The 14,386-nt window shown below is 49.2% G+C and overlaps 3 protein-coding genes across 3 annotated transcripts; 1 reads left to right on the top strand and 2 right to left on the bottom strand.

Annotated features, from left to right (window-relative positions):
• Nucleotides 1-154: 154 nt before the first annotated feature.
• On the bottom strand, nt 155-2,841 carry CONPUDRAFT_152905 (uncharacterized protein; the record flags this gene model as incomplete). The annotated part of the gene is made up of 4 exons (XM_007769649.1): nt 155-550; nt 595-1,843; nt 1,887-2,177; nt 2,552-2,841. 4 exons carry the CDS (start codon nt 2,839-2,841, stop codon nt 155-157), a joined length of 2,226 nt encoding a protein of 741 aa, XP_007767839.1.
• Nucleotides 2,842-5,503: 2,662 nt separating this feature from the next.
• Nucleotides 5,504-11,313, top strand: CONPUDRAFT_72351 (uncharacterized protein; the record flags this gene model as incomplete). Its single annotated transcript, XM_007769306.1, has 20 exons — nt 5,504-5,611; nt 5,681-5,884; nt 5,941-6,069; nt 6,124-6,287; nt 6,556-6,615; nt 6,807-6,876; nt 6,929-7,132; nt 7,182-7,217; nt 7,406-7,507; nt 7,793-8,934; nt 8,984-9,091; nt 9,169-9,225; nt 9,248-9,435; nt 9,484-9,669; nt 9,724-9,818; nt 9,875-9,988; nt 10,041-10,340; nt 10,392-10,859; nt 10,912-11,053; nt 11,111-11,313. 20 exons carry the CDS (start codon nt 5,504-5,506, stop codon nt 11,311-11,313), a joined length of 4,080 nt encoding a protein of 1,359 aa, XP_007767496.1.
• A 413-nt stretch (nt 11,314-11,726) lies between these two features.
• Nucleotides 11,727-13,764, bottom strand: CONPUDRAFT_72350 (uncharacterized protein; the record flags this gene model as incomplete). The annotated part of the gene is made up of 6 exons (XM_007769305.1): nt 11,727-11,798; nt 11,862-12,254; nt 12,304-12,507; nt 12,557-12,718; nt 12,930-13,016; nt 13,066-13,764. The coding sequence occupies 6 exons, from the start codon at nt 13,762-13,764 to the stop codon at nt 11,727-11,729; spliced, it is 1,617 nt and encodes a 538-aa protein (XP_007767495.1).
• Between the last annotated feature and the right edge of the window lie 622 nt (nt 13,765-14,386).

Below are 14,386 nucleotides of genomic sequence, written 5' to 3'. Positions count from 1 at the left end.
CTAACTAATCTCTTGGTCCTTTTATTCATGTACTGATGCACAACATGTACTGACTGCGCTCCTTTACATCCGAATATTGTGTAGCAATCGATGTATGTTATAAAACAATGTCATTTCTTGCTCTTGGAACGAAAGCATGTGAATTAAACTAAGTCTAATAGTCATCCTCATTGATAATAAGTCCATCATTAGCACCAGTTTCCTCTGGCTCGTCCATTCCTCCAATTCTCAGAACGTCGAGCCCAAGCTTCCCCATAGCAAAATAATGTGTTGTTTCGTCACCTAGTGGAGTGAGCTTATGTGGCATCATGGCCACAACATACTTAATCGTCTTGACATTGATGAGTCGAAGCCCAGCATCGCCAGTATGCGAACAAGATACTAGCTGCCCATGTGAAAGCCCCAGTACTGCTGCGTGCGGCTCAGAGTAGATTGACACGAGTGCCAGGCAGCTCGTCTCGTCCACGTGAAAGTCGCCATTAGGAAGCACCAAGGGAAGCTGTAAGAAATAGAAAATCTCGGCGAATCGATCTTCGCCTTCATACAGGACCTATAGAGTGTTAGAACTCGAGTGAATGTCCAAAATTTCCTTACCTTGATGTTTCGAGAACGACGTGTGCATCGGGCATTTAGTGATTCTCCCCAGAGAGACCGAGTGATTTGGCCAGTAGGCAACTTAAGACGAGCCCAGCGAATAATGCGAACCAGAGCAACGCGAGTAAATTCTAGAATAATAGCCCGCTCACATTCACGCAGCGAACCGAGAGATTTCTTGTCCTTCTTGAACAGAAAGGTATAGCCACCACCGAGAGAGACAGAGCCAGTGGGATCGTGTTCATCCTTTGAAGGTGCCAGAGAAGGGTACATTGCCTTGAGGGCGTTCATTTGAGCTCGCAAAAGGCCTTGCTCGGCGAGATTAGCGAATGGGTTCGACGGCTGACGCATCTCCTCTTTCAGGTTACCAATCGTTCGCTCCATGGGGTACTGCGACGAGCAAATGGGAGAGCCGACACAAGCGGCTTCAGCAGCCAGATGGTGGGTGAGATGGACGCATGGTCGGACGAAATGAAGTTGATTCTTCTGCTGCCTGTAGTATAGTTCTTCGAACTCGAGCTCCCAGTCGATTAGTGTCCTTCGAGCATCGTCTAACTGTGCCGGAGTAATACTACACTGGTGCATTATTCGGATCCCCTTAACAAAGCGGCAGAAGTTCTGCCAGTACTCGAACGGAAGAACCCCAAATAAGAGCCCCGGGCAAAGACCATAGATCCAGATGTTGTTCTCCTGTGCTTTGTAGCCTGAGTTCCAAGCCTGCTTGGGGTTACGAGGCAGTTTGCCATGAGATGATGGAATGTGCTCATGTGCTGCGACAACAAGAGCACCATGAGATACCCAGGTATCGCCCTGTAAGACCGCCCAGCCCCAAGTATTAACGTCGTCAGTAGTATGCACAAGAGTTTTGCTTCCGCACCATAGATTGACCCATAGACTGGGCATGTTGGCGCCGGTGTAATGCATGAGCTCAGAGGTAAAGTTCTCGGGGATGCCGAGTATCTTGTCCGGCTGTAGACCCAGCAGAAGACTCGGACCAACGATCCCAGTCTCGAGGCGGTTCTGTGCAAAGCTAGCGAGAGTATGAGAGCCCATGACAATTTTTAGTTTCTCAACATATCTTGCCGAGGAGCTCGCCAAAATACTCCACGGATCGATGTCGCCTCGAGCGTCGCAAACCCAGTTAGTCGGAGCCAAGAGAGCTGGATAGTAAACAGACCCGGTGATGCGCCGGCCGTAGAGCTTGCAGTTCATGCGACAGCCGTACTTACCACCGTGATTGACCATATTACTATAGCTTATGAGCCTGGGACCCTAGCACGAGAACAACAAACAAGAACAAGTTGAATAATCGCCTTGTAGATGCGTCCCAGAGAGGCATAGGCTCCTTCTGGAGCGCAGAGACGTGGTGCATACCTGTAAATAAAAACAAGGAAAGGAACTTGGGCTTGTTGGGCCCCGGAATGACACCGCCCGGAAGGACATATCTCTTCTTGTAGCGATGTTCGGGGGATAGATCAAGAACAATCCATGTGTAGATCGTGACAGAGGAGGCCTTTTTCTCCGTGAGCTGGGCACCGTCAATCAATAGCATCACAAATGTGTCGTCCATCTTAATTTTACCGCTGCGAAGGTCGTCTAAAAACGCTGATCCTAGCACATGTTAGTTAGGGAATTTGAGAATGTGAATGTATGCATGCTGTTACCAGTGAATACATCATCGTATACTCTCGGAAGACGCTGAGGATTCTGTCTAATCTCCTTGATAATCTCCCGAGTGCGATTGTGCTTGTAGTGCATCTTCTGTGCCGTCTCCTGATGTCACCAGAGTGCCTGGACCTGGGGGCCAAGAAGATATGTCGTGCACTGTAGGCGAGGTACTTTCTTATGGCCGTTAGACCGCTGCAATTTCTCCATATTATAACGTGGTTCCCCGCAGTCCGGACAGTCGTTGAGATTTGCCCAGTCTCCTGTGAATGCTGCACAAGATCTTACGCACATGTCATCGTGCACGGCCTCGATGCCAGTGAGCGTTGCCAGAGTGTCTTTGGTGCCTTCGAAGGAGGGAATGGCGGTCGTAAAACATTTGTTTATAGCGTCACGTATCTTGTAGAACGTATCCTCGGGAGCGTGCTCAACCACTCCGAGCATTCGAAGGGCCAAGAGTTCTTTTTTGCAGTCGATCTCAAGAGGTGTAGTTGGTGGGTTTCGAAGGCGGTTGAGAGCGTGGCCTTTGAGGCCAACACCATCGTCCAGTGTAGCGCTTCGGAGACGAGTGATGAAAGACATCTCCCTCTGTATACTATCCAGAGGAGATCGAGAGGCGAGTGCGACGAAATCTTCTAGAGAGGCGAGTGGACTTGTAGGCTTGGAGGGGGAAAGGGGACGTGGAGGCGGTGATAGTATCCGAGTCCTCTCAGTGTCCTGTAGTGATATTGGCTGTTTGATTGGTGTGGTTAAGTTAGTCTGATTGCGTTCATTCCACCTGTCTTTGCTATGGTCAGCCACAGAACTCCTAATGTCCATGGCATGGACATCTAGAGGCGGGCGGGTGTCATTCTGACTGGCGTCCTATGTTTATTATAGTAACGTTAACTGTACATCATAATATGAATGAAATCAATGGCTTGACATGCACCTGAGATGTATCATCCTGAGCCGCCTGTTTCCTGCGTTGCCTCGAGGTTCTCGGGAGGGGTGGAAGACCTCTGACCAGGTCCACTGCTCTGTCTGAGAGCATCACATTCCGTATGACCTCCTTTTTGGTATCTGGAGCGTGTTTGAGGTGCCTGTACCACGTCGGACGTGTGACTGGCGTGCGTCTTCCGTGGCACCAGCGCGAGCAGACGCATAGATGGTCCTTTTCTGCCGGTTGCCTAGCCATGTCGAGAGACGTCCTGCGCGTCTGCGAGCGCGTCTGCAGTGCACTAAGACACGAGCACGCGTACACAGCACAGCGACCACTGTGCGAGTGCGCGTGTTCGTATGTAGTGCCCTCCGCAAGCTGCTAACATACAGAGAGAGAGATGAACCATATATAGAATGTATACGCGATCAAGCCCTGCGCTGACCAAAAATAGAACCATATTCCTCGGTATCAGCTATCTACAAATTAAGTACATGCGGGTATATCGGTGACAATCCGGTATGGCCCGGTATCCCATTATAGATGCTGTTCTCATTGTGTCTCACTGTTCACACTTTGGTGCTGTTCCACATGTTCAGTGTTGTCTGACATGTTACAGAGGAAGTCATGTCCTTCATGTCTAAATTGCAGGGCTTATTGGGCTGCCTCCCATCTTCATCATTTTCATTATCAATGCCAAAATACCCCATTTCCGCCTCAGAATCTCCTGAATTGTTTCTTTCTGCAAAAAAATGCTCAACATTGTGTGCTGCAAGGGTGATATAACTACTTATGAAGCTGAGATTGCCCATGTTGAATTTATCTTGTTTATCTTCCTTGATATACTGTTTTTTGGCAATGTCAGCAATGAGTTTTGTTGCTGACCAACAGCGCCCCTGTATGACAGAAAACAAAGGAGAAAAGCCTGTGACATATAGGTAAGAATTGGACCACAACAAGGACCAAAAATCCTACCTGTGTGCTTGCCACACCTATCTGTGTCTTTGACAGGCTGATATACAGTTACACGCAGGGCTATGCTACCCTTCTTTAGCTGCAGGCACAGCTGAATCACCTTTGCATTGTCACCTGCATATCACACCTTGTAAAGCTGGTTGTACAGCCATGCAAGCCCTTCAAAGGTGTCCCATCCCAAATGTACATCGCCGGCAACAAAAAGTTGTATTTCTCCTTGGGCTCATTGCCAAAACCCATTGGGGGAACATGCCCTGCCTCTGGTATACTGCCAAATCCTCCTCTTCATTTGAATCAGCATGAAGGTCCTTGTACCTCTTGACCCCAGCAGCAACTATTGTCTCATATAGCTCAGCAAGGTATGCAGATGCTGCCTTGTGCTCCTTGCACTCTTTCACCCTTTTTGCACAATCTTCCTCAGACTCAGGCTCTTCCTTTTTTGCCTTGGCTAGCTCACACTTGATACATGCAAACTCCTGCTCCTGTGCAGATGACCTGGAGCTGACCTTAGAGATGTTTTCCTTGTTACTCTCCTCTTTGAGTTGCTTGGCAACAGCAAACACAACCCAATTAAAAAGTGTCTATTTGCCTGGCTCATTGCTTGGGTTGCACAACTTACAATTTACATTTTTGCCCAGCTTGATCAAAGAGAACGCAAGGTCCTGTACATTCACAACTGATGTCTCAAAGGCATTAGCTGGTGTAAAGTTTACAATGGATTAATACTTCTTTGATCTACATGTCATAAACATACAGATAAAATCCACATCCTGGAACTGACACACTTGTACATTCACTGCGAAAACTAGTTTTTGATTGTGTCCTCTTTCTGCGTGTATAGAGTGCCTACTCAATATTCCAGTCCTATTGCAGAATAACAGAATCGGAGTTCGGGCTATTTTGTGATTCCGAAGTCCAACATCTATTCGTTCACGCACATGCTTGGAATATGTCTTATGTTACCGACGACCGAACGCACGATGCCTAGTAGCCCTAATCGTGCGTGTATCTAAAATGGAGACATGATCTATCATCGGTGCGCGGATGCACAATACACTGAACTTTCAACACCAGGCTTATTGGACGAACTTGAAGCTTCAAGCAGAAGCAGCTTGATGAAGAACCTCCACTGCGTTAGCTTCTTGGAGCACAGACGGCGATGTTCCGACTGTCTTCTTGAGCAATTCTTTCTTCCAGTAAGTAAATGGTATTCTAGTTGATATAAACCTGACACTCTCAATGTCCTGAGCATTCACAGATCACACGTCCTATCCTCTCCAATCCTACTCCCCCCAAGGTTCCCCCATTCTCTCAATGCGCACCTCTACTCTGCCTGCTCTCCCACCTATCATGTCTAACACCCCCATCAACCCCGTCATTCTGTCTCAGAGGACCATGAACCACATCAACGACAGGTGGGAAACTATCGCTGTCATGGCCTACAGGCCTGGAAAGATCGTACATCAATTTCCCCATTTTACTGTTCATTCATGATAACTAACAATCACATACTCTTCCTCTTCATAGGTTGTTGAGGTCAACCCGTTCAGCCTGAATGTCAACATTGACGTCTTGAAGACCAATGCCTCGGAGGACCCTTGTGCTGGCAAGCCTCCAATGTGCATTGACCCATTTGCACTACTTGGCGAGACTATTGCACAGTTCACCATCAACAGTCAAGCTCTTTTCCAAGGTGTTTGCACCTTTCAAGCGCACCAGGCTGGACTTTATGTGAGTGGTCAGCAGTCGTCTAATTATCCCTCTCATGCTAACCTCATCACTTACAGGTCGTCGAATTCGACCTCGACTTGGACAAGCCAATCTTGTCTGTGAACGAAACCAAGGACGGTCTCCAGTACCTTCCCTGTGGGACTGGGTGGACCGACTCTGAGAGTGAGCAGGAAACCAAGAACCAGGTAAGTGAATTGCTACATTGTCTTTATTCGGTTTTCTCTAACTTCTATCTACAGAAGCGTGCCAAGGCGCCGTCGAAAAAGGTGCCCTTGAAAAAGCCACACAAGGCTAAATTTGCTACTAGCCATGCGTCTTCCTCAGGCGGTTCCTCGTCCTCGGCTTCGACTTCTACCGGAACCAGAACATCTGCTAGACTCTCAGGCAAAGCAAAGGCATCCGCGTAGTCATCCATGCCAAGGATTTAGTTAGACGTGCCTGGAGTGTAACCGTAAATACCTAGGCCTTAGGCCTTGAATTCATTTTCTATATACATCCAATCAAGTTTACAAAATGACCTGAATCCGCGTGAACGTTTGAACGCTCCTCGGTCATGAACAAATCCTTGTTTGAGAACAAACCCTTTTCAGAAAGCGATGTCAACAATGGTCCCTGTATCTTCTAAAGTGTGCCAGTTCTATTTTGATCGCTGTGATTCCAGTAAGTTTCAGGTGTTGGCATGCACGGCGGCAGCTCATTGCTCGGCCAAGCATTCTCAAGCATCTTCCATGGTATGTGCCTTCTTTCTTAAATTGCTGCATCGCGCATTCCACCCCGTATTTGATCTCTGGCATATGGTCCTCATAGCACGCTTATAATCTCAGTACGCGAAGATCCTTTGCCTAGCATCATTCTCATCCTATACCACCACCACCTACGCACCTCACACCATTTCTATGTCAAACCCACTGTTATATTCAAGTGTCACCATCAATGGTCATCAAGATCGCTCAACTGTCTTCAAAGATATCACCAATCGAGCAGGTCTTGTTGTAAGTTTGATATCTTGTTCACAAAGTAAACTTGCTGATGCATATTGGATAGCTAATCGACGTGATTCAGAGTAGCAACGAGATCACCATGATGCTCCGGGCCTCCGAGGTCATGGAGCCCCTCCGCTGTGGAGAGGATCCATTCATTGCCAACTGGTCCCTCGAAGGCAGCGAGACCATTAGCAAGTACACGTTTGATCGCTGCATCGACCGCCGGTGTGTCCTGGGGTTTGAGGCTTTCAGGGCTGGGGTCATCGTGAGTACAGTACGTTAACTATATGTTTAGCTTTTCTGATGGTTTTTAGGTCCTCGAGATCAACGTACTCAGCTGCCTGGTCGACGTGCGTGTCAAGAAAACCCCAGCAACTACTCCCAAGAGCCTATCTACGGTTGCTGCACTAGTACTCTAGCTTTTTGGCCCTCCCTCTCCGCAACGATTTCCTTCAAACCGACCCAAACCAAGACAATGTTGCAAGCCTACGCCTTTTGCGTCAAACCACGCCAGCACCTCTGGCTTATCATTGGCCAGCTTATCATCAGCCAGCTCGGTGTCATCATCAGTCAGTTCATCAAAGCCTTTAACGAGGAGCGCGTCCAGGCTATCTTCAGCTATCGAAGCAGCAGCCAAATGGTCGAGGATCGTGCTGGGCGAGGACAGGGAAGCTGAGGAGCAAGCTTAAGAGTGAGTCGGAAGCGGGCTTGGACATAGTATCATGATCGACTACTTCAACTTTCTTTATTTTCCTGGGATGGTTATTATACTACACTACTGGTACCATGTGTTTCCGGATCACCCATTTGATGAATGAACATATAATTGAAAATGTAACACTTGTGAAGATGTTTCCCTAAGTTAAAATCAAGACGCTAAGTCAAAATCAAGAACACGTGACTCAGCCACGCACGTCGTGTGCAGCTTCAAGTCCGCACCGCTTTGGATGTTCACATCGCTATGCCCACCTGCAACTGCGAGACCAATCGCTGCAGTGGGAAGCTCATCTCTGCTGCAGAGGTGTCGGCACACGAGAAGGCGGACCTCCAGAGGTCCACCGCCAAAGCACAAGCCCTGCACCAAGCCCGGGATAGACTGCTGCCGCCTCAACCACCTCTGCATGCTCATCCAGAACAGGTCCACCCCACCTACTACCCCATCAACTACTCGCAGGACAAGCTCTACACACCTATCGTATCCCACCATCCTTTCTCTACATCTGACGACCACCAGTTGTACGAAGACCCAACTCTATACGAAGCTTACACAGATTACTACTACGAGCAGGGGGCTGCCATTCCTTATCACCTCGAGGGTGATGAAGACAAGGATGAGGGCAAGGATGAGGGCGAGGGCGCTGAAGAGGAACAAGAACAGGGTCAGTGGGTAAGTCTACATGCTGAAGACTTAGGCCCGGATCCCTTCAAGGTCGAAGACTCATTTTGCCTGGAAGATAACCATCACTCCCTCTACTCCATCAGTCCGCTCAACCTTGCCTTCTCAATGCTAGTCGCCTGGCTTCACCTAAGCTATCACCTCCCTGTCAGTGCATGCAACATCATTTTATCTGTCACAATTCTTGTTCTCGTTCGACTTGGTGTCAGCCATACAGATCTCCCGTTCAAGACACTCCAGTCAACAAACATCCTCCTTGGCATTGACAGACCCATCTGTCTCCTTGCAGTTTGCCCTTGTTGTCAGGACGTGTACCCTTCGGCGTCATCGGAACACGTGCAGGAGATCTGTGTCGAGTGCAATACCCCCTTATTTCTCTCCTCTCATATGGCGCGAGGCAACAAGCGCCTTAGGGTTCCAGTCTTCAAGTATCCATCCCTTCCTCTGTCAACACAGATTCGCACGCTGCTCAAGCTGCCTGGTATCGAGGGACTTCTAGATGCATGGAGGGTCAAGGAGCAAGCTCAAGGCACATACATGGACACTTGTGATGGTGAGGTCACCAAATGCTTGAAGGATCCCGCTGGCAAACCCTTCTTCTTGAACGCGTTCAACAAGAGGAATGGTTCTCATGGTGAGCTACGAATTGGTGTGAACCTGTCATTGGATTGGTACGTTGCTGTCTTGTTCATTCGTCTAGTCTCTAATGTACATTGCTAGGCTTTCATACATCCGAAGCAACACCGCACCTTCACACACGTCCGGTCCTGTATCCTTCTCGGTTTGCAACTTACCACCGGAGTATCGGTACTGCACCGCCAATGTCATGTGCGTTGGAATCCTCCCCGGGCCCAAAGAGCAGACTGGCAATCAGGTGCAGCGGTATATACGCCCTATCGTATCAGACCTGCTTCGGCTATGGAGATATGGCCTTGTGGTGCCAACGGAATCATGCCCCAAAGGTACGTTGATTCAATCATGTAGCTTCTTCATGTTTGTGATGTACCGGCCACTAGGGCGCCATGTACATGTCATACTTGTTGCAGTTGTTGGCAACAAAGCAGCCGCTCACAAGGTGGGTGGCTATGGCTCACACTCACACACAAACTTTGACACCCTCTGCTGGATATCTATATCGAACAAGGCAATGCCAGACGCCTTCCGCGAAGGAGGTACGTGTTTCTTTTTTGCATGGTGGTCGCTCATAACAAATGTCTTAGTGTTTCCCACAAGGACAGACCAGGAGCAGCAAGAACTTGGCGAACTCTACAGGAACCTCCCCAATCAGGCAAAGCGCGCTAAGTTTGCTCACAATCACGCAACACGTTTCTCTCAGCTTTCACGCCTGCCTTACTTCGATCTTGTCAAGCAGATCGTCATTGACCCGATGCATAACTTATTCTTAGGTAAGCCCTCTCCCGCTACAACTCATTCTTCCAGCGTTGAATGTGCCATCATAGGTGTTGTCAAGACTCATTTCTACAACATCTGGGTTCAACACAAGATCCTTTGTAAACAACATGAGCTGGCTGACATGCATCACATGATAGCGGATGTGGGTATCATTCTCATTCCTGTTATTGCGTACTTATCAACCCTATGTCTATGTAGTTTATTGTTCCAACCTCCTGCGGAAAACTCCCTGTTGAGTTTGGAGAACCAGCTGGTGGCTCACTTACTGCTGACCAGTGGATGCTGCTTTGCACCATTTACAGACCAGTTTTGGTATGTTAGTCTCATTGTTGTAGGTATACTGATGGCCGTGTCATCTCTCTAGATCCCCCAAGTGTGGGACCTGAACATACCTCAAGGTGACGCTGACAAAGCTCTTGTCACCCGTTGCGTCACCATGATTGCCTGTCAAGAAGCTGACAAACAGGCCATCACGGCAAGGAAAGCCTCGCAGAAGGCAGCAATGAAACAGGCCAAGGAACTCGGCCCTGAAGCACATGAAGCTGAAAAGCTTCGTCAAGAGGAGGAGAACCTCACGGAGAGCCAACGCAAGGAGACTGAGAAGTTGGAAAAGAAGGCCAAGAAAGCTAAGGAGAAAGCCGAGGTGCGAGCTCGAAAGAAACAGGTGCGTGTTACCATTGCTGGTTTCGTCTTTTAACACCGGTGTGTTGGCCAGCAAAATCGCAAGCGCAAGGCGCCTGGCGGAGATCCTGAGCCCGAGCCCTCAGTGTCCGTGGGCATAGATGAAGGTGATGATGAAAATGACAAGGACAAGGACAACAGTGTTTTCTCCCTTCACCCGCAGGATCCCATCCACTTTCTGCAGCTATCGCAGGCATTGCAGATCCTGCTGAGGCGTCAACTGACTGACCTGGACATCACTTGGGCCACCAATCTCATCTGTCTATACACATCTGAGCTTCTTACCCTCTACGGCACAGCCACCATCAAGCCAAATCACCACTACGCAACGCATATCGGGGAGTGTGTTCAGAACTTTGGGCCCCTTCACAATTTCTGGACGTTTCTCTTTGAGCGGCTGAACTGGGTGCTCAAGTCTTATAATGTCAACAACTGCAACAAGGGCAAGTTAGAGATGACGTTTTTCAGGGAATTTCACAGAACATGTGAAGTTAGCCAGGTGGTAAGTGATTCTAATATCTCATTGAATTAAAACATGGACTCAATATCTACAGGTATGTGCAGCTGCAACGATGCCTCCCAATTCAGTTCCTGCACAGGCAGCAAGAATGATGCTCAAGGTAACGCAGGAGGAGCGAGGCACTGTCGCTTCGCTCGGTGCCCTATCAAAGGACCTTGATGAGGCCCATGAAGACGGTACTCACTCCACCCCCAGCTGCTGTGTTTTGTCACTGACAACTGTTTCTCATTTAGCTGGTGTTAACTACCAGCTCAGCGCTCAGTGCGAACAGCATCTCATGTCATCAGATACTTATCGTCTTATTGCTGCTTACGTTAACTCTCATCATCCAGAGCTGCCCGTCCACTGCCACGGATCCATCACTTCCTCTCCTAACAGCCTTCCTTTGACTGATGTAGCAGTTTTCCACCAGTATGCCATACTTCGGAGCAAATGATACTCTGCATCACGCGCGTGTGGATCCCTACAGAACTCTCTTGTTCGTGCAACAATCCAAACACCCGGACGCAGAATAATCGATGCATTCAGAGAGGTGTTGGAGATCTTGGATGTTTGTCGGCCTTCAAACACCAAGGAAGCAGTGTTCCATCTGGTGCGTGTTGGTTCAAGCCATGGCTGGGAGGTTGTCCACCTCTATGGAAAGACATGTAAGTGTTACTTTGAATGGACATCAGTGGTCTAATGACAAAGGCAGAGAACGAGTGCAAGTGCACTTGTGGGAGCTTGGCGAGTATGTATCAGACCGTGATCACGAGCAGCCATCTATTATCACAGTTGAGGATATCATTGGTCAGCTGGCAATGACTACAGTTTCCATTGGCCCATCTCACTCTAAGGTCTGGGCCACCATCAAGCTTTCAAAGGTATGTCTGATCCATTATCATTTCTGACAGAAGCTAAACCACGGAACCCAGTAATTATCTACGTAGTACACGCCAATCCGGAACATCTGACAATCTATTGACTCTGTGACTCCCTATTTACCTCACCCTCCAGCTGGGTGTCCTGCAACTGGGTCTGCACCTCACGTGTGGCGTACATATCTTCTTTCCACCTCTCCAATTCAGCCAAGTGCTGTTCATCCAGCTCTGTCAAAGCACCGGGTTCGAGGATAGAGCAAAAGGTACGTAACCAATTATTCCCCTGCAGCATCTTTATAGGGCCGTTGATCTCTGTCCACCGTGGGTCGACCATCAACTCAAATGGGAGCGTGGGCTTACGCTTGATCAAATGAGAACCACACCACATGAGCATGGAGACCAGTGCGTCAAGCGTCTTCTTTGCATCCGTCTCATCTAATTGTGCGCGCTTCCTCGCCGGCTCTTCGCTGGACTCCTTGTATGCGATCACCGACAACCACTGCAGGAAGGCAACAAGCTTGCACAAGGTAAGAATTTGGGTAATACAGAGACGATACAGCACTCACCTCGATGCTTCTCCACTCTAACACAATACCCATGCGAGCCTTCAACCCAATCTTGGACTCGTCGCGTCGCCACTTCAGGTCCTCTGTCATAATCCCCTCGTCACAGGTCTCTTGCTCTGTGCAGAAGTCGGTGTTGACAACAGTGATGGCATTGGGGAACAGGTGCTCAACCTTCTTGGTGCCAAGGCGTCTGGCGTGAGCTACCTGCAGCAAGGTAAGCCAATGAGTACCAAGTGTAGTGATCGTGACTCACTGTCTGGCATTGTCCCCGGCGTCTGGCCCTGATTGTCCTCCCCAAAGCGTGGTCACTGCCCTCAGCCGTGCTAGAAATAAAGTAGCCGCTAGTGACTGCATGGATCACTGTAGCCTTGAAATTGTCATCGCTCAGCTCGGCTTTTCCATGCTTCCGCTGCTTCTGCAAAGGAATGCAAGGTAAGTATGCTCTGGACGGCCAAAGACATAATGACAACCAGCTCGTCCTCATATACATTATCTGCAACTGTTTGGATAAAGAGATGATTGTTACGGTCGTGAACACTACCCTTCCAATCAGGACGCCATCATCGAATTGTTTCGTCGCTGTCATTCTCTTCCTCGTAAGGGCGTCCATCAGCAAGAGGCTTTACCTTTTCATGGAGCTCATCTGACCTGCCATCACGGGACAAGGACTTCTTGAGGCCGCACAGGATCGCGAACGACTTATGTACTTCTCTCTGGGTGGATTGTAAGCTCATCTAGATTGCATAGGGCTAGGGGACTGACCTTCGCGTCCTTATGCGTGTTATTCCCCTTCCCTTTCTTCGTCTCACTCTTGCTCTGCCTCGCCACCGCCTGTGCGTTAATTGTGGCTTGCTGCTCCTCGAGCCAGGTGATGACCTGATCCATGAGTTGGCACGTCTCCTTGGCACTCACTAGCTCCTTGGCCTGTTCCTTGACCATATTGGAGAGAGCGACCAGTCTGGAGCAAAGATCATTGATTTCAGAAGGAGCGGGGTCCTCACCTGCACCAGGGTATCCAAAATAGCCATGGGTGTGATCAAGACGTGGCTGCAAAGCCGGAGGGAGCTGGCTTGGATCCGGTGTGTCATCGAACAAGTGATTTGGGGGGTGCTGGGAAGGTCCTGGTGTGTAGCCGCTCCCTCTTTCAAAGCTGGTTGGCTGATGACTTGATAGGTGGAGTGCTGCTCTGGCTTGGGAGTACTCGTATCCTGCGTCACGCTCACAATCCCTCAAAGCCCGGCTGCCGTATCTGTCCATGTGATCAACAGAGGCACAACGAGCGCTGTGGTAAGGTGTCACTGTGCTGAGAGAGTGGTGACTGATCCCGGTGGTGTAGGCATAGCCACCGTGCCCATGCTGCAGCGACGGACCATGACTATGGGCATGAAGGCCGACAAGAGGCCTATGGGGGTATAGAGACTGATGAGGCTGAGAGTGGAGGGGCTGAGAGTGGAGAGCCATGTCGAACGAGGGGATGCGCGGGCCCGGGGGGGGGGGGGCCGTGCCCTGCTTTTATTTTTCATGTATTCAACCTCTCTTGCAATGGCATTAGAATGCCTGTTCCAAAGTTGGATCACTTCTGAATCACTTCTATGTCAGAGTGCGCCCAGCACCTCTGCATCGCTCCTATGCCCTTGGCACAGCAGCCCAGTGGCCTTGGTACGCTTTCCAGCATTCCAGGACACTTGGGTAAAAAGAGGTAAAACTTGCCAGTTGTGTGAGTTGAACCTAGAGCCTTGTGGTAGTGCCCAGAGCGCTGCAACCACTCAGCTATTGTGTGTTGAGGTATACTTCTGCTTGTCTCTTGTTTATACCTTCACCACCTTCCTATTCCAGTATCTCGCGACTTTGCCCCTATTTCGCCTTTCTCTACTCTTTGGCTTACTATGGAGAACTCCGAGCTACTGTACAGTTCCCAAACCTTATTTCTTTTCACCTATATAACCCTGGTGTCCACAGAGCGTCTCCTTACTTGCTCACTGTTGGACACCAGGTCAGTACCCTTGTATTTCGTCTTTATCAATACTACTTGCTCACTGTTGGACACCAGTGCCTCTTCTGAGCGTGATATTCTATTCCTCCT

This window comes from Coniophora puteana (genome assembly GCF_000271625.1).
Source record: "Coniophora puteana RWD-64-598 SS2 unplaced genomic scaffold CONPUscaffold_5, whole genome shotgun sequence".
NCBI lineage: Eukaryota > Fungi > Basidiomycota > Agaricomycetes > Boletales > Coniophoraceae > Coniophora > Coniophora puteana.
Note: the sequence above shows the minus strand (reverse complement) of the source record. Positions and strands in the feature narration are given on the sequence as shown.